At 39.5% G+C, this 19,382-nt stretch overlaps 1 protein-coding gene across 1 annotated transcript in view; it reads right to left on the minus strand.

The window, feature by feature from the left end:
- LOC126418637 (zinc finger protein 665-like) overlaps nt 1-19,382 on the minus strand; it is a 75,302-nt gene that overhangs the window by 24,419 nt on the left and 31,501 nt on the right. Inside the window, exons 3-5 of the mRNA XM_050085489.1 lie at nt 11,488-11,651; nt 5,552-5,708; nt 953-1,073 (exon numbers count right to left, since the gene is read on the minus strand). Coding sequence (XP_049941446.1) covers nt 953-1,073; nt 5,552-5,708; nt 11,488-11,651 — 442 coding nt within the window. The remainder of the gene's footprint in view (nt 1-952; nt 1,074-5,551; nt 5,709-11,487; nt 11,652-19,382) is intronic.

The raw sequence follows: 19,382 nt of genomic DNA on the forward strand, positions 1-19,382 counted from the left end.
AGCCCCTCCTTTCAATACATCACATAAAATATAATTATGTCCATAATACTATCAAAGGTTTGTGTAAAATTACAGGATGTCAGGATATTTTCTGGCTAGTTCTTGAATGCAAATATCACATAGTTCACTCTGTACCTGAGGTACTTGCAGCAAAACATGGGAATCATGAAAACGATTGCTACTAATAAATTCATGAATAGTGATTTTATATTTGTATCACAATTTTTTTTCCATTAGCTCTTCATTTACTAATCAAGACACATTTACTCATCAAGACAGGTCTCGTGTACTAATATATCTGTTACTGCACTTCAGTTTTTCCAATAATATTTTGATATAACCCTCAGTCTATCCATTCTTATTACAGAACCTGAATGTGTGGAAGATAATTATTCTGATTGAAAACTTCTTATCCTGGTTAATATTAACTGTGAAACATCAATACTCATTTCAAATCAGTTCTTCACACTTCCATCCTGTTTGGACATTATGACTACTGGGTGAAATGACCAGAACTTTGTATCAGTCCTCGAAGAATGGTGTAATAACTGAGACACTGAAGCATTACCTGCAAAATGCAGTATGGTTGCAAATCTTATCGAAGTACAGTTTTAATTTGCCCTAAAGGACCTGTTCTTTTAAATGGTTTGTAGAAGTAGTAATCCATCAATTTTGCAGTCTCCTACTTTCACAATCTGACTTAATCCATAAATATTTACAATGAAGCAGGCTGAAATATATAGTATTTCTAAGCCAGCAGATATGTTTAGCTAACATAAACACAAATGTGTTACTGAAATGTCCTGGGTGGAATACATTATCTCAAAAATTCCAAAGTCAGAGATGTATTACTATAAAATATTGGAAAACTCAGCAGATACTAAAATTTTATAATTATTACAAACATCATTTGATGAATGAGACAAAACTAGTGAAGAGAAGGTTCACTTACCAGTATGTATCCTTATATGTCTGACTAAGTTTGATCTTTGTACAAATTCTTTTGGGCAGTGAGGGCATTTATGTCTTGGACCATTGTGGATGAGAAGGTGTTCATTATAGCTGTCCTTTCGCTGTAAAAGCAGTAACAGTGCATTATACTTCTGCCAAAATCTCTAGAGAACAATATAGCAGCACTAATATGTTTACTGTAGCATAAAATAAATGACTGACATCAATTTGTATACGGCACAGTCAATGAAAAAGAGAAATAAAAAAAAGTAGATAAACTGTTTGAAAATGTTATGAAAAGGATACGTTGCTACTCACCATGTACTGGAAATGTTGAGTTGCACACTGACACGACAGACAGACTACTAAGCAAGTAAGCTTTGGTCAAATAACCTCCTCCTGAATTAGACAAAAAACGTTTTTTCTTGTCTAATGTCTAATTCAGAAGAAGGCTTTTCAGCCAAAAGATTTCTTGTTTAGCAGTCTTTCTGCTGCGCCTGTCTGCAATGCAACATTTTCACTGTATGATAAGTAACAATCTATCCTTTTCATAATACTGTCATTTCATCCTGGATTTTCCACTGTTTACGTAAACTGTTTATTATTTCGAAGGTAATCACCCTAACTGTTAATACGTTTATCCCACTGTAAGACGTGATCATCAATTCCTTCACAAAAAACCATTTTTGGTTGCCTACAGAAGCATGACTGAACCCAGGTATGCACCTCTTCGTCTGAAGTAAATTGAAGAAGAGGTGCACGTCTCGGTACAATCATGGTTCTCCATGAAAAGCAACCATTTTCCCATGAAGACACTGACTGTCTTGTATCAGAGTGAAAGACATATATTAACAGTTATGAGATTACTTTTGAAATACCAAACAGTTTCTTTACTTTTTTCCCCCCACAAGTCTCATTTTCATCTGACTGCCCCGTATATTATAACATGTCTCAGTGTTGGAGGAGGTATATTTCAATTCCAGCAGTAGTGAAGAGCCCGTCCTCCATTTGATATTTGGAGCTCTTATACAACATTTCCTGTCTGAATTTCCCATCAAAAGATTAGTTGTCTATTCGTTTATTCAGGCTGTATACGGGGACAAGGAAAAAAAATTCCCAGGAAGGGGGGGGGGGGGGGGGGGGGGGAGTTTTGGAAAGACCTTTGATTTGCAGCAACATATACGGTGCATATTTTTGAATTACGAAAGTATAAATTCGAATTACACCAAACGCATTGCATTAGTTTCCAAAGCGTTGAAACTGAGATTTCGATGTCCTTTTATAATCCAATTATATCTCACCCCACATGATATTGCCAGCCGATGACAGCAGATATTCAGAGCAAAGGACACCTGTTATAGTCAGCCAATAGCAAGATTACTGGTTACGTAGCGCGAACACACAAAGAAGGAAAGGTTAACGGTTTACATTACTATACATAGTACAGCTACAAGAAAAGCTAAGCTTCCACATATAATATTAGTCTCTAAGATTAAAAAGCTATAACAGAAGCTAAGCTTTCACATGTAACATTGATCTTTTTTTGCGTGTTTAATACTTTAAGATACATAACACAAATGTGCCAGTAAATTTAAAATTATGACATAAATGTCTGGTCTTGTGGGCTCAAAATTCTTGTAAGTGGCTGGTCCTCAAAGTGTTCAGTTTTAAATGCTCTGCGATTTAGAAATTCATCCTACTTTCTCACACGTAACATAATTCATCTTGCGTAAAAAGAAATTTATTTTGAAAGTAACGCTTTTCAAACCACCGTTCCCAATACTACCTGGATACTGTTAGAAATAGGTTCGATTTAGCAGTTGCCAGAGAGTGCCAGAAAACAGGCATTATTGCGCGTGCACAGCTGCATTGGTGTAGGAAGTCAGCGTGTTCCTAAGTATAAAGCACTAAGAGAGCTTACATTACACCACAAGAGAAACAGGGCATCAGAGGATACTCCCAAGAGCATTGGAATTTTGTAAACCATACTAAAAATGCATAACGGCTTGAAGTGCACATTGTTTTTTTCCAGGTTCACAATGAAGTAGGTCCCATCTGATATTAAGCTTTTCAGTGTGGTTTTTGGGATGTAAATTTTCTTGGAGAAACAATATTGTATGATCTCATTCTTGGTTCTTTATTATAGTATAATGCCACATGCAGAAGAAGATGATAACATGCACTTGAAATTCAGCGAACAGTTGGAACTACCCAATACTGTGGAATGAAACACTTTATTTCAAAAAAAATGATTGCCTTAATAAAGCCAATTTTCTTTAGCAAACTTGCAAAAATAACTTCACTGTTCTGCAAGGTGATTAATGTTTGTCTGCTAATAACTTAGAAATTCAATGAAATCGGAAAACTGAAACTAATAATATACTTCTGCCCTCTGTAATTATGTGAATGTATTTTAATTCATTTGATAATTCCCAGCCACAGAAATCCATTTTGTTATCATTTGATGTGGGAGCTGTAAACGAAGAGAAGCAGCGAACTCACATAAACGCAAACACGGGTCACGTGGAGACTAGCCCCCTCCCCACCACAACTGAGACCAACTCTGCGCATGCGTGAATCTGGCAGCTAGGGCGGGCGAGAAAATTTTTTCTCATATGCATCTGGCTGCTTGCTGCTACTGCCGATACAGATAACAGCCACACTTCATGTAGCGGGAAGCGGGAGAAGGTACTGCTCATACGCTAGTCAACTGCGTACGCGCATGAGCCCGCTGGCAACTGGTCGAACGAATCTAATGTGAACAGTTGTGAGGTCACGCTCATAGCAAGCAGTTTATTGTTATAAAGAATTACACAGTCTTCGCCCTATGACCTTTGACATATTTTTGCTATTTGCAAACGCTTGCGTGCACGGTGTTTTGCTGTTGTAAATGGTGCATTTCCTTTGCCATTAAAGTTTTTTTTCCCTCTTGTTTATATTTTATTGCTGCAGCATCATTATCAAGTAGCAGGATACAGTAACATTCTTTGCTAGAGATTCAATTCTTACCAGTCAGAATTACAAAAATTTAACTGATAGCTAAAATAATGAAAAATTCCTGGAATTCCAAAAAATTCCCGGGTTTTTCCTGATTTTCTCCCAGATGAAAATATTCCCGGATTTCCTGGTTGTCCCAGGTTGTATACACCCTGTTATTACTGCAGTTTTTTTGGCAGGTGAACTTTCTTTGTATGAATACAGCTTTTTATTCTTTACTTACATCTTTCAAATTAGATACCGAGATCAAAACAAAGAATAAAAGTGCAAACACATGTCGAGGATTTAAGAGTAATGTGTATATACTGATTATTTGACTTAATTTCACAAGCATCCAATTCACAACAAAGCAGTAATGACATATACTTCATCTGAGGTATCCAACATTCTTCAAACAATCTCATCTCTTTGTGGAGTTTGAATAACAATAGCCATATCTGTCAATCACCTACACAGATTCATTAACAACTGTGGGTAATAGATTTCAGAAAAAAAATATACATTGAAAGTGGCAAGTGCAATAATATTATCAGCGGAAGTAAGAGAGATCACAGAATCCAAGATTTTCACTATGATAGCCCCTTCCCTCCAAAACCACCATCCCGTTTCCTCCCACCTCCACCACCACCACCACGACGGCCGTATTATCTGTTCTTCACTTGAGCAGGCTTTATGTGGTTGTGCATGAACTCCATTGTGTGTGTATGAACACAGAATGTGCCTGGTTTTTGACATCACTGATATATGGGTACGTCTCTGATCATATGTTTCTACCTAAACCGCAAGGTCTTCATCTAAATCTTTCTTTTAAAAAGAATCTTGAGACAATATTAGGAAAGCATTATTTCTGACTGGCGCAATTAACGTCACTGTTTTAAAAAGCATGTGCCAAAATTGGGAACAGGTATGTTTTTGTGAAGACTGGTCATGGAGGATAAAGGAAAACTTCTGTCCCATAGTAACAGCAGAACACAGTGGTAGAAATTGGAAGCAGACAGTATTCTGTTAGCAATTCCCAGATCCATGTTATTGTCTGAATCAACAAAGCTGCCTATATATTTACTATTTTTTACCATATTGACTTCTTAATTTCCACCATTAAAGTGGATTACTAACAGATTTTTAGTTGTTATCAAGACAACTGCCTGTCCTATTGGCGAATAGTCTCAATTTGTGGAATTCTGCTTGTCAGAAGCCTATAGTATTTTATTTTTGGTTTCTAACTTCCCTTCATCACACCCCCAAAAGTAAAACCAAAAACACTGATATGTCATAGTATGGCACTTTTTCATTACTGTTTATGTAAGTTAACCCGTAACAATGATTAAGAGAAGTGGTGACAAGGTACTTCCATCTTAAATCCCATTTATAATTTTAAATCATTGTGTCGAGGTGTGACATGCGACAGTAAAATGCAAAAACGTGCAAAAGGAATAGCTGGGGGAGGAGAGAAGAGTGATGAATTGCGAAAATTAAAAAAGTGTTCATAAGGATCCCCCCCCCCCATGCTGAAACTATTTTCTTGAATGAAGTGAACAAAACTTAAAAATCCATTTGAAAATGTGTCATTTACACTGATTTTTGACTATGTTACTCTACTTACGGTGAACTCCTTGCCACAATACTCGCACTTTGAGATACCAGAACCAGTATGCAGCTGCCGATGGCCATACATTCCAGATTTTGAGGCAAACCCCTTGCCACATTCAGCACAATGGTATGGACTTTCTCCTGAATGATCTACTTGGTAATGCAGTTTCCTGAAATATACAAAGACCATATAAAATCTAGCCAGTGACAAATTACAGTGACTTGAACAAGGAAAAAAATGTAGGTATGTATCGGTGCAGAATAGTATCTAAATAATTAGGTTCAATTTTCAACATTACTTAATGTAGAGTAGGGGAACCTTCTTACTTGTTACAATAATGTCAACTGAACTTGCCATGTATAAGTAGACAAAGAAACTGGATCGTGAGATAGATAGGTAGGTCATTGTTAGTATTAAAAATGATAGGTGGCAATGATTTACTGATGGAAAATTATGACATTTATTGTCAAAAAGAGTATACTAACTCAAGACTCAAACCCATTACCTTGTAGTTTGTGCGCGATGCCATCATCATTTGTAATACCTAATAGGATCTAGCCAAAGTATTAATCCAGCACACAATTTAACTACATATTCTATGCACTACATTAGAGTGTGAGATTCTTTCGAGCTGGAAGTCACTACATATCACGGGAACAGATGGAGGGAAAGGTACAAGAATGACGCAAAAGCAACAGGTGAAAATAAAAGTTCTGTAGCGGTGATAATGAACTGCAGGCTACTAAAAGATGAATGTTGAAACTTAAAGGTCACAATGTGTAAATGGAAATCACAGTCAATAAAAAAAATGAAAGAGACTAGGGAGAGTCACTGACAGATGATATAATATTTTCAGAAATTGCAGCTATTTGGGCAAGCATCAACTCAGCAAAATAAATAACAACGACGGAAATTCATAGCTGGAGAAATGTGTAAAATAAAGGAAAGGCAACCACTCCCCTATAGCGGATTGGTGCATGGAGCACAGAAACACATAACAGGAAACAGCATTCACACTAGCCTTTGTGCATTAGCTCTGTTTCTAGCATAGTACACAAGTGACAAACACAACCACATAGACATTCAAATGCACACTGTTGTGGCCATGTTAAGACAAAGTGCTACTGCTTGAAAGCTAGTGTGAATGCTGTTTTCTGTGCTCCAAACATAGATCTGCTACAGGTGAGTGGTTGCCTTTCCCTTATTTTGTGTGTTAACAAAGTTAATAATCTCAAAATGGACAACAATGGGTATTCTGAAAAGACAGTGTATCAAATTTTAAATACACTCCTGCTCCTACTCAAATTCTGCATTCATCAAAACAAGATTACTGGGAACAATTCACATTGCATTTGAGACACTCATCAGTTGGCAGGCACATGAACTAGACTGGGGGTTGTTTTGGATGGAGTGGGTGAGGAGAGGAAGGAGATGGAAAGAAGGCGAGGAGAAAGAAAGAGGGTTGGGGGGGGGGGGGGTGGCAGGGAGGGAAAGGCAGCAAGTAGGACTATGCCACATGTGAGCTAACTTTGGTGCAGATGCAGGGAGTGGCATGTGGTACACAATGATATGGAATGATTTGGGATGAACAGACAGAACAAAAGAAAAGGAAGACAGTGGAGAGGATGGTTGAGAGTGTAAAATGAGAAATTGGAGGGGTGGGGGTGGGGCATAGGAACAGGGGTAGAATTCAATGTGGAAAAGGGACTAGTAAAGATTGACGCCAGGAAGATTGCCAGAGTGAAGGAAATGTTGTAAGGACAATTCTCGTCTATGTAGTTCAGAGGAACTGGTACTGGTGGAAGGAGGGGTCAGGGAGAGGGGGAAAGTAGGACTGATGGTACTATTTATGAAGCAGCTACTGAGGTCAAGCATGTTGCGAACATTAGTGTGTTCCACCACTGTGCTGTCAACTTTGCTCCTGGCCTTTCAAATGACCTGATCACATGAAGCCATGGAAAATAAAATAAAATAAAATAAATCTGCTGATATGACTGCTTTGACTGGTGTGGTAGGCCTGCCTCTGATATGACAGGATATGCCTGTGATGGGACTACAGTAGGACTTGCTGGCGTGTGCAAAAGGTAGGTCTTGCACCTGGTTCTAAAACAAGGATATGATCCATGTAGGCTACAATATTCCTGAAACTTGTTGGGGAGTGGAAGACCACTTTGGGGGGAGTGGGGAGCGTATGACACTAGATAGTTGACACCCTGGAGGAGGATGTGGTAATGACGGGAGGTGGGGTTTGGGAGGCAGTGCTCCTTTGCAAATGTTAACATAACAGTGCTCGGACGGTTACGGGAAAATGTGGAAATGGACAAGAGATCTGTTTGCAGATTACATTTGGAAGGAAATGACTGGCTACAATGGGCTCAGCAAGATCATCATATTGGGCCAGACACTACAGAACAAACATTTTAGGCTCGGGGGTATTGTGCACATCAAGATGGAAGTGGTGTTTATCATTTGTAAGTTTTATAGGGGCGTGAGTTTTTGGGAAGTTATTGGAGAGGTGGTGGTCAACATATAAAAATGTGATACACTGGGTTATGGAGGAGCAGGTGAAGTGGCTAAGAGAGAAAGTACTGATGCTATGGAAGAATGAGCACAGAGGGTCTTGATTATAATGGTATTATGATGACATTAAAGAGACAACTGGTTTAGGATATTGCGTTATCAGGAAGTTCTCCTCGTGCTATCTGTTTCCTTGCTCTTCTTCTGAAGTTTACCTCCTTTTCTAGGGAAACACAGAACTGTTAGTGATCATGGCAACAAAGGATGGATAACAAAAGGTTTCACACAAGAAGAGAGTCAACAACAAAGGACAGACTAAGGTAATAGGCATATCCAGTACTGTATTGATGGCAGTGGTGGATACATATGGACGCCCCCCTTATATTGGTACATATTGGCTTGTCGCTTTCATAGTAGGTATTTGTTCACACTCCATAAAAGTCCAAAAGCGAATATTCTGGCAGGGAATGTTCTTGAAACAACTGAGTGACATATATAAGGCAAGCAGAGTAGTCAGTTTGAAAGCAACAATTGTCGTGGTAACTTGGAAGTGATAACAAGTTAAAATTTGCAATTATTGGCTATTACCACAGACTTCAGTCCATGTTGTGCTTAGTGATATTAGAAATAGGTGGAGTATGACTGTGTGTTTTAGTGCCAAGTGTACTAGTTTTGCATTTTTCAGAGCAAATAACTTATTTATTCGAGAATAATTGGCATCTAATTTACTTATGTCGTAACAATATAATAAAATGTATCGTTACGTAATAAGAAAAAGAAATGTAGAAACACGTGAAGATTCTGGTCACCATTCAGCTGCAAAAACCACCACCAGATGAACAAGCAGAACTCAGCACTTCCACAACGAAGTTCGTCAACTGATTCCTTTATTCCCACAAATATTGGCAATTATTTGGATATATTAGCATCAGGAAATATTAGTGATGATATGAAACACAAGCTTCTCACAGCTCCAAGGAAACCTGAAAAAGGTTATATCTTTCCTACTTCCAAGCACAACAGGAGGGGACAGGTTGAATGCAGACTAGTGCATGATAATCACTTTGAACAGTATCCATGGCTGTTGCTCTTAAGTCAAAAAGGCACTTCTTTACATCAACTGTTCACTTTTTGTGAATAATAAAATGGTTGTCCTAAATCTGACTGTCCTACTTTGCACACACTGTACAAAATACTTGCTTGTCTACCTGCATCTATTGCTACAACAGAAAGAAGTTTTCCAGCATTGTGGCATACAGAGACATGGCTGAGGTCAACAATGAAGGAGGATCGACTTAATAGCTTAGCTCTGTTGAACACTCACCCTGACATTGATTGTCCTATTGATGACGTAATTAACCAATTTGCCACGAAGAATAGGTGTATAGAACTCATCATTTAAGGAAGAGAATCATGACTGTAACATTTTTATATCATAAGATGGCATTGTTTTATGTAAGTATATAATCAGCTTAAATAAAACTTTCTTAAAACTTTGCATGTGACTTGATTATGTTTTATTACGGTAAAAGTAAAGGTAGCTCAAGATACCTTTAGTGCCCCCTCCTTGAGGTTTTTCTGTAACCACCACTGATTTATGCAAAAGTGCATTTGAGAAATAATTACAATTTTGATCAACACTGTTTGCTTAGTAATGACTTCGAAGTGTTTCTTACAGATGTTTTCTGTAAATACTGTAAAATAAGGTTTCCATGAGACACTTTTTTCTCTCCCATGATCTAAACATAACTGCTTTGCATGTTTCACTGTCAACTGTTGACAACATACAGACAGTGCCGTACATACTCTGCAAGCTAAAGTATGATGACTACTAGTCATTTCATTTCCTGATCCACTTATAAAAAAAGGCGAGGGAACTATGTTCTTAAATTTCATCTGGACACTGTTATGGAAAATAATCCGAAGCCATACACCTATAACTCTAGCTCTCCTCCAACAGTACTCAGGAAATCAATATTAAAGAGAAATGAATCTTGCATGAAGTGAGCATTAGACTACTAATGCTTTCAAACTGTTTGACAGAACTTAATATTCTTTCGGCTGGTAGCTTGTAAAATATTATATTCCAGCTTCCTTTTCATTTTGCTTCACTGATACTAAAGTGTCAGTTTTGTTTCTAAATGAATGTTTTGATGAATTACACACTGATCCGCACAAGATGTAATAGCCTGCTGCGCTGGCAATTTCTAACACCTATTCTGCAGCGTTTTTGTTTGAAAAAACTTACCCAATGAAAACAATCACATTACTGGGACAGAATGGATACTGTCTTTGTCAAAATGAATGTAACTAGTAATGAGCTACACAAATAGCCTTTAACCAGATGCATATCAAGTTACATATGATCTCTATAACAACAAAGCTCAACATGTGGATGGAAAAAGAAACAATTCATTCATTGTTTTGTGGCTAGGTATGATCACAGACTTACATTACCAACATCGACACACAAGCACCAAATATGTGAAACTTTGTTTGTTCTATTCATTTAGAAGACTGAAAATGCTGTATGTAGTAGAAACCTGTTTGACATCTAATTTCTTGACTTCTGGAAAATCTTTGATACTTTTATGAATAGTTTCCCACTAAACAAAACAGCAACACAAATATTCTTAGGTATAAATCATGGCTTTGTTGTAGGGACAATCCTGCCTTTATGTTTTTAGAGAAACCATGGAAAGTCTAAATCCAAATGGCCCATTCCCCATACTACAATTTAAGCACTGTGTCATCTATGCCAGCAGCAAAATTAGAGGAATTTAGGTTCATATCCCTAAAACTGGCAAAGGGCATACGTATAACGTAAACGGCTAGATAAAAAAAAAAAAAAAATCTACTCACCTAGTGGCAGCAGGAACACACACACACACACACACACACACACACACAGAAAGGTTTAACTTTTGCAAGCTTTCAGAGCTAGTGGCTCCCTCTCCTCCTCCGAGGAAAGGAGTTGAAGGAGAAGGAAGAGAGGTGAACGGAAAGGACTGGAGATGTTTAGGTTTAGGAAAGGGGGTACAGTTCAGAAAAGTCACCCAGAACCTGGATCAGTTGAGAGTTAATGGACGGAATGAGAAAGAAAAGTTTTTCTTCTCATCCCATTGAGTAAGTCTCCCCCAACCTGGCATTCTAGGTGAGTTTCCTGAACGGTACCCCCTTTGCTAAACCTCTCCAGTCCTTTCCCTTCCCCCTTTTTCATTCCCCTTTAATTCTTATGCCATAAGAAGGAACCACTGGCTCCGAAAGCTTTCAAAAGTTAAACCTTTTTGTGTGTATGTGCGTTCTCCTGCCACCGCTTGATGAGTAGATTTTTTATCCATCTATTTACATTATATTGTCACTAATCAATTATTTTCTTTGTTATATTAGCCCAAAGGACATACACAGTGTTTTAAGATATTGTAACTTACCTTTCATCTTTAGAATCAAAGCGTTGTTGACAAATACGACACCGGAATCCAACTTTAGACTGAGCACTGTGCTTCATACGGAAGTGAATAGCGTAAGCTCGTTTGCTCCACAGTACTTTTCCACACAAGCCACAATCTCTTCTCCTCTCCTCTGAATGTACATTCTGCAACAATATCATCATTTTCAGCAAAAGTTGGAATGTTCTGAAATTACACTAAAAACTGTTACTCTTTTATTATGACAATTACCAGCTACTACATCTACATCTACATTGATACTCCGCAAGCCACCCAACGGTGTGTGGCCACACTTCACTATGGTTTTAGTTTTCTGTCAGTAGTTTTATAAATGTAATAATGGATGAAAAAATTGGAGCGAAAGAGACTTCTTTGCTCTTTTTTTTTATTCGGACAAATATATTACATATAAAGTAAATTGTTAAATTACATTCTTATATACCTATATTTCAGGTCTGATTGTGTGGCGCATACACATATATACTCTCTGCTTGTCCAACACGCGAAAACCCATTGTAGAGCTGACCATGTGAGAAACAGGCTTCCTCCAAATTACCTCTGCAGTGGTGAAATATTTGGCCCTGAGCCTTATTATTATTAATTGCTGGTTTCACAGGAAATTTTACTCTTTTCTAAGAAAATGGCATATGAGTTACCAATGGGATTCTTGACATGAACACTGATTTTCCTTTTTGTTTACCAGTTAAAATCATTGCTTCAATACTATTATGAAATAGTTGTTTGACACACATTGTTGTGCCATTACATAATTTGGGTACGTTAATATTTCATAATAGTGTTGCAGAGATACTGGGTCACAGATAGGCACAACAAAACGATTCTCACAATTATAGCTTTCGGTCATTAAGGCCTTCGTCAACAAAAGACAGAAACAAAAGCACACACATGCGCATGCCGCCCCCCCCCCCCCTCCCGACACACACACACACACACACACACACACACACACACAACTGCAACTCACACGACTGCAATCTCAAGCAACTGAAACCACACTGCGACCAGCAGCACCAGTGCATGAAGGGAGTGATGACTGGGTGGGGGTAAAGAAGTGGCTGGAGCGGGAGGGCGAGGGATAGTATGGTGGGTGTGGCAGACAGCGAAGCGCTGCAGGTTAGACTGAGGATAGGGGAGAGGTGCAGTTGGGGTGGGACGGGGGAGGGGGGGTAGAGGAAAAGGAGAGAAATAAAGAGACTGAGTGTGGTGATGGAATGACGGCTGTGTAGTGCTGGAATGGGAACAGGGAAGAGGATGGATGGGTGAGGACAGTGACCAATGAAGATTGAGGCCAGGAGGGCTACGGGAACGTAGGATCTATTGCAGGGAAGTCCCCATCTGCACAATTCAGAAAAGCTGGTGTTGGTGGGAAGGACCCATTTGGTACAGGTTGTGAGGCAGCCAATGAAATGAAGGATATCATGTTTGGCGGCGTGTTCAGCAACAGGATGGTACACTTGTTACTTGGCCACAGTTTGTCCGCATGACTGACCACCGACAGACTGCTTGCTGGTTGTCGTGTCTACATAGAATGCAGCACAGTGGTTGCAGCTTAGCTTGTAGACTACACAGGTACATCTACATCTACATTTACACTCCGCAAGCCACCCAACGGTGTGTGGTGGAGGTAGCCCTGCCTTTGATGGGAGAGGTGATGTTAGTGACCAGACTGGAGTAGGTGTAATCTTCTGCAGTGTCAAACAGATCTGAGTTGTTTAGTATTTTGGTCTTCACTATATCATCCTCCATTTCATTGTCTTTGCTGGCAGAGTGTCTGGACAAGATGACTTCAGTACATTTCTGCTTTCATTTTCAAACAAATTTATTAGGATTTCTGGCATGTCAGTAAACAGAATTTTACTTCATGCATGGTTTTCATTATGCTAATTTTGGCTTCATTCATTGTTTGTGAGGCTTGGGCTACGTTCAAATTTGCAGGGATGCTCTCTGCTTTTAATGAATCACAGCAGGTTCTTTCCCATCCTCCACAACTTTGCTTTGAACATACCTAATCTAAAGTGTCTTGTGCACTACTTGTCAACTTCGTACGTTGATGCTCAACATTTTCAGTGGTGGAGATGAAATTTTCACACTGACCACGCAAGATAATCTGAATTCTGTTTCTTGCCACTCTTACTAGGCAGAGAAATACCTGCCTATCTTTCTTTATACTCCTATTTACAACCTTACTGAGTGATGCTGCAATGATTTTAACATCACTGATTCACTGTTCAAGTCAAAAAATTTATGCATACTGGTATAGTCAGTCTGTAAACTCAAGAGCGAGCAGCGCTTTTGGTGGGGGAAGTGGCCTTTCCCGGATGAAGGCTGCCACCAGCCTACAGGGGCACCCAAAATCTGTTGCCTGTTACCTGTCTGGAGGTGCAGTGATGTACGTCATTTCTGTTCGTATGATCTTAGTTGCCAGTGTCAGTGAGTTAACTTTGTATAATTACTGATATACTTCGATTTCCGAAGTGATGGATAATCGTCTAGCATTGCAAGAAAATGTGCAGAATACGATGAAGAGGAGGTACTTGCGGAGTAACGAGCGTTCGAACGTCTCTAACGTTATTACAGCGTGTGTTAAAGAGGCGACCCAGAAAGAACTGTTGGCTAATATCACCAGTCCCAGTCAAAGGGCTGCAATTTATGCAAACGTCAGCCGCGTCCAATAGGACGCATAAGGAAGGAACGCGAAAATAAGCCGCATGGTTTAGTGGAATTGCCACGAAGGAATACTAATAATCTTGGGAGGAAACCGATCGTTATAGACAGTTTCTAAATCACGTAAAACCTTTCATGCTTGTGGAACACTAAATCTTTATCTCGGTCACTCTTCACCTGATTCTGAGGCATATTGCTTGAAATTTGTGCGCAATAGCTATTCTAAACACTGCTGAAATTTTCTTCGAACATGTATGTGGATTCTGGAATTCAAAAAGCTTGACATACGAGATGCGTTTTATTTTTTATTTTTTGGTAAGAACTTTATTTGTTAATTTACAGCAATGTTATCCTCTTCAAAATTCCTTAGGAACTGTTTTCTCGGGGTAGCTTGTAGGTCTCTTAACAATGCATTTTCAATCTTATCCACGCTTGTAAAACCGCTGTCCTTTAAGGCCAGCCTTCAAATGTTAATACCACTTGTATGCTCTTGGTTCATTTATAAAAGGCTCACCAAAAGCAATATTTAACATTTCTAAAAATTTCATACACTTCATTCCATTCCTATAACAAAATTTAATACAGATTCTCTAATCTATTTTTATACAAAACAAACAATCGTTGATGCTACCAAAACACTTGTAACCTTTTTGACAGCTGACAACAGAGTAAATACCCAATATGCATAACACTGTACACATACTTTTGAGACGTGTTTACGTAGACAGTGACAATAAGTAGTGCAAATCGGACTAATACAACACGCAAAATTATAAATTTCTGCTTACTTTTTAAACATGCAGCTTTACTGTATGATTAAATGATGATGGCGTCCTCTTGGGTAAAATATTCCGGAGGTAAAATTATCCCCCATTCGGATCTCCGGGCGGGGACTACTCAAGAGGCCGTCGTTATCAGGAGAAAGAAAACTGGCATTCTACAGATCAGAGCACAGAATGTCAGATCCCTTAATCGGGCAGGTAAGTTAGAAAATTTAAAAAAGGGAAATGGATAGGTTAAAGTTAGATATAGCGGGAATTAGTGAAGTTCGGTGGCAGGAGGAACAAGACTTTTGGTCAGGTGATTACAGGGTTATAAATACAAAATCAAATAGGGGTAATGCAGGAGTAGGTTTAATAATGAATAAAAAAACAGGAGTGCGGGTTAGCTACTACAAACAGCATAGTGAACGCATTATTGTGGCCAAGATAGACACAAAGCCCATGCCTACTACAGTAGTACAAGTTTATATGCCAACTAGCTCTGCAGATGATGAAGAAATTGATGAAATGTATGACGAGATAAAAGAAATTATTCAGGTAGAGAAGGGAGACAAAAATTTAATAGTCATGGGTGACTGGAATTCGTCAGTAGGAAAAGGGAGAGAACGAAACATAGTAGGTGAATATGGATTGGGGGGAAGAAATGAAAGAGGAAGCCGCCTGGTAGAATTTTGCACAGAGCATAACTTAATCATAGCTAACACTTGGTTCAAGAATCATGAAAGAAGGTTGTATACTTGGAAGAAACCTGGAGATACTAAAAGGTATCAGATAGATTACATAATGGTAAGACAGAGATTTAGGAACCAGGTTTTAAATTGTAAGACATTTCCAGGGGCAGATGTGGATTCTGACCACAATCTATTGGTTATGAACTGCAGATTGAAACTGAAGAAACTGCAAAAATGCGGGAATTTAAGGAGATGGGACCTGGATAAACCGAAAGAACCAGAGGTTGTACAGAGTTTCAGGGAGAGCATAAGGGAACAATTGACAGGAATGGGGGAAAGAAATACAGTAGAAGAAGAATGGGTAGCTCTGAGGGATGAAGTAGTGAAGGCAGCAGAGGATCAAGTAGGTAAAAAGACGAGGGCTAATAGAAATCCTTGGGTAACAGAAGAAATATTGAATTTAATTGATGAAAGGAGAAAATATAAAAATGCAGTAAATGAAGCAAGCAAAAAGGAATACAAACGTCTCAAAAATGAGATCGACAGGAAGTGCAAAATGGCTAAGCAGGGATGGCTTGTCTCACTAGGGGTAAGATAGATACTGCCTACAGGAAAATTAAAGAGACCTTTGGAGAGAAGAGAACCACTTGTATGAATACCAAGAGCTCAGATGGAAACCCAGTTCTAAGCAAAGAAGGGAAGGCAGAAAGGTGGAAGGAGTATATAGAGGGTTTATACAAGGACAATGTACTTGAGGACAATATTATGGAAATGGAAGAGGATGTAGACGAAGATGAAATGGGAGATAAGATACTGCGTCAAGAGTTTGACAGAGCACTGAAAGACACGAGTCGAAACAAGGCCCCGGGAGTAGACAACATTCCATTAGAGCTACTGATGGCCTTGGGAGAGCCAGTCATGACAAAACTCTACCATCTGGCGAGCAAGATGTATGAGACAGGCGAAATACCCACTTCAAGAAGAATATAATAATTGCAATCCCAAAGAAAGCAGATGTTGACAGATGTGAAAATTACCGAACTATCAGTTTAATAAGTCACAGCTGCAAAATACTAACGCGAATTCTTTACAGATGAATGGAAAAACTGGTAGAAGCGGACCTCGGGGAAGATCAGTTTGGATTCCGTAGAAATGTTGGAACACGTGAGGCAATACTAACCTTACGACTTATCTTAGAAGAAAGATTAAGAAAAGGCAAACCTACGTTTCTAGCATTTGTAGACTTAGAGAAAGCTTTTGACAATGTTGACTGGAATACTCTCTTTCAAATTCTAAAGGTGGCAGGGGTAAAATATAGGGAGCGAAAGGCTATTTACAATTTGTACAGATACCAAATGGCAGTTATGAGTCGAGGGACATGAAAGGGAAGCAGTGGTTGGGAAGGGAGTGAGACAGGGTTGTAGCCTCTCCCGATGCTATTCAATCTGTATATTGAGCAAGCAGTAAAGGAAACAAAAGAAAAGTTTGGAGTAGGTATTAAAATCCATGGAGAAGAAATAAAACCTTTGAGGTTCGCCGATGACATTGTAATACTGTCAGAGACAGCAAAGGACTTGGAAGAACGGAATGGACAGTGTCTTTAAAGGAGGGTACAAGATGAACATCAACAAAAGCAAAACGAGGATAATGGAATGTAGTCGAATTAAGTCGGGTGATGCTGAGGGAATTAGATTAGGAAATGAGACACTTCAAGTAGTAAAGGAGTTTTGCTATTTGGGAAGTAAAATAACTGATGATGGTCGAAGTAGAGAGGATATAAAATGTAGACTGGCAATGGCAAGGAAATCGTTTCTGAAGAAGAGAAATTTGTTAACATCGAGTATCGAGTTAAGTGTCAGGATGTCGTTTCTGAAAGTGTTTGTATGGAGTGTAGCCATGTATGGAAGTGAAACATGGACGATAAATAGTTTGGACAAGAAGAGAATAGAAGCTTTCGAAATGTGGTGCTACAGAAGAATGTTGAAGATTAGGTGGGTAGTTCACATAACTAATGAGGAGGTATTGAATAGAATTGGGGATAAGAGGAATTTGCGACACAACTTGACTAGACGAAGGGATCGGTTGGTAGGACATATTCTGAGGCATCAAGGGATCACAAATTTAGCACTGGAGGGCAGCTGGGAGGGTAAAAATCATAGAGGGAGACCAAGAGATGAATACACTAAGCAGATTCAGAAGGATGTAGGCTACAGTAGGTACTGGGAGATGAAGAAGCTTGCACAGGATATAATAGCATGGAGAGCTGCATCAAATCAGTCTCAGGACTGAAGAGCATAACAACAACAACAACAACAACAACAAGAACAACAACAACATCACCGGAAGTTGTGTCCTTTCCTGACTTAAGGACTGGGATAATAATATGTTCCCCCGCCATGTGGAGAATTCATATCTTTGCCAGATGGAACACATTGAAAAGAAAATATTTATGTTCTGTAATCAGGTTTTGGATAATTTGATTAATGGTCAAGTTAGGGCCTGAGACGACGTTGTGGGACAAGTTGAAGGCACAAAGCCATTTCATTTCTGCAAATGGTTTGCTATACAGCTCTAATAGTGTTCAGTGAAGAGCAGAAAGGGGTCTTCTGTCCTTTGTTCATGTGTCTGGAAGGTGGAAGGGAAAGAGACTATCACTGATGGCATCACAAAGTGGAACAAACTGTTCCACAAGATGAGATGAATCAGTGAAAATAATACTACGATGCAAAAGGTTTAAAACTGTCATCAACTGCTGGTGGTCAAGCTACACATGAAAATTCGTCTCTACCTGAATAGAGAGGACACGCATTCCGAGAGAGGAGATGTTCCCAGCATTCTTTCTTTTCACGTTTGATTAATAAACACGCCCTTGTACACAGCTTTTTGAAGATTATGAGACTGACCATAAAGGGTGTCATTTGAATAATTGAAGAGCTCACCAGCAGTCACTGCCAAATCCTCAACATAACAGAGGATCAGCCATCAGCGATTAAGGCCCTTATAGAAGGATTACTACATCAGCAGAATTGGTAACTGTAACTATTAGACCATGAAGAACATCAACAATAGGTTCAGACAGAGGAACTCAAAAGTGACATTTGAAGTATACAGGACCTATCCAGAAAGTAACGCATCACTTTTTTTTTATCATATATGTTCAACAACTTAAAATACACTCCTGGAAATGGAAAAAAGAACACATTGACACCGGTGTGTCAGACCCACCATACTTGCTCCGGACACTGCGAGAGGGCTGTACAAGCAATGATCACACGCACGGCACAGCGGACACACCAGGAACCGCGGTGTTGGCCATCGAATGGCGCTAGCTGCGCAGCATTTGTGCACCGCCGCCGTCAGTGTCAGCCAGTTTTCCGTGGCATACGGAGCTCCATCGCAGTCTTTAACACTGGTAGCATGCCGCGACAGCGTGGACGTGAACCGTATGTGCAGTTGACGGACTTTGAGCGAGGGCGTATAGTGGGCATGCGGGAGGCCGGGTGGACGTACCGCCGAATTGCTCAACATGTGGGGCGTGAGGTCTCCACAGTACATCGATGTTGTCGCCAGTGGTCGGCGGAAGGTGCACGTGCCCGTCGACCTGGGACCGGACCTCAGCGACGCACGGATGCACGCCAAGACCGTAGGATCCTACGCAGTGCCGTAGGGGACCGCACCGCCACTTCCCAGCAAATTAGGGACACTGTTGCTCCTGGGGTATCAGCGAGGACCATTCGCA

This window comes from Schistocerca serialis, chromosome 9, assembly GCF_023864345.2.
Source record: "Schistocerca serialis cubense isolate TAMUIC-IGC-003099 chromosome 9, iqSchSeri2.2, whole genome shotgun sequence".
NCBI lineage: Eukaryota > Metazoa > Arthropoda > Insecta > Orthoptera > Acrididae > Schistocerca > Schistocerca serialis.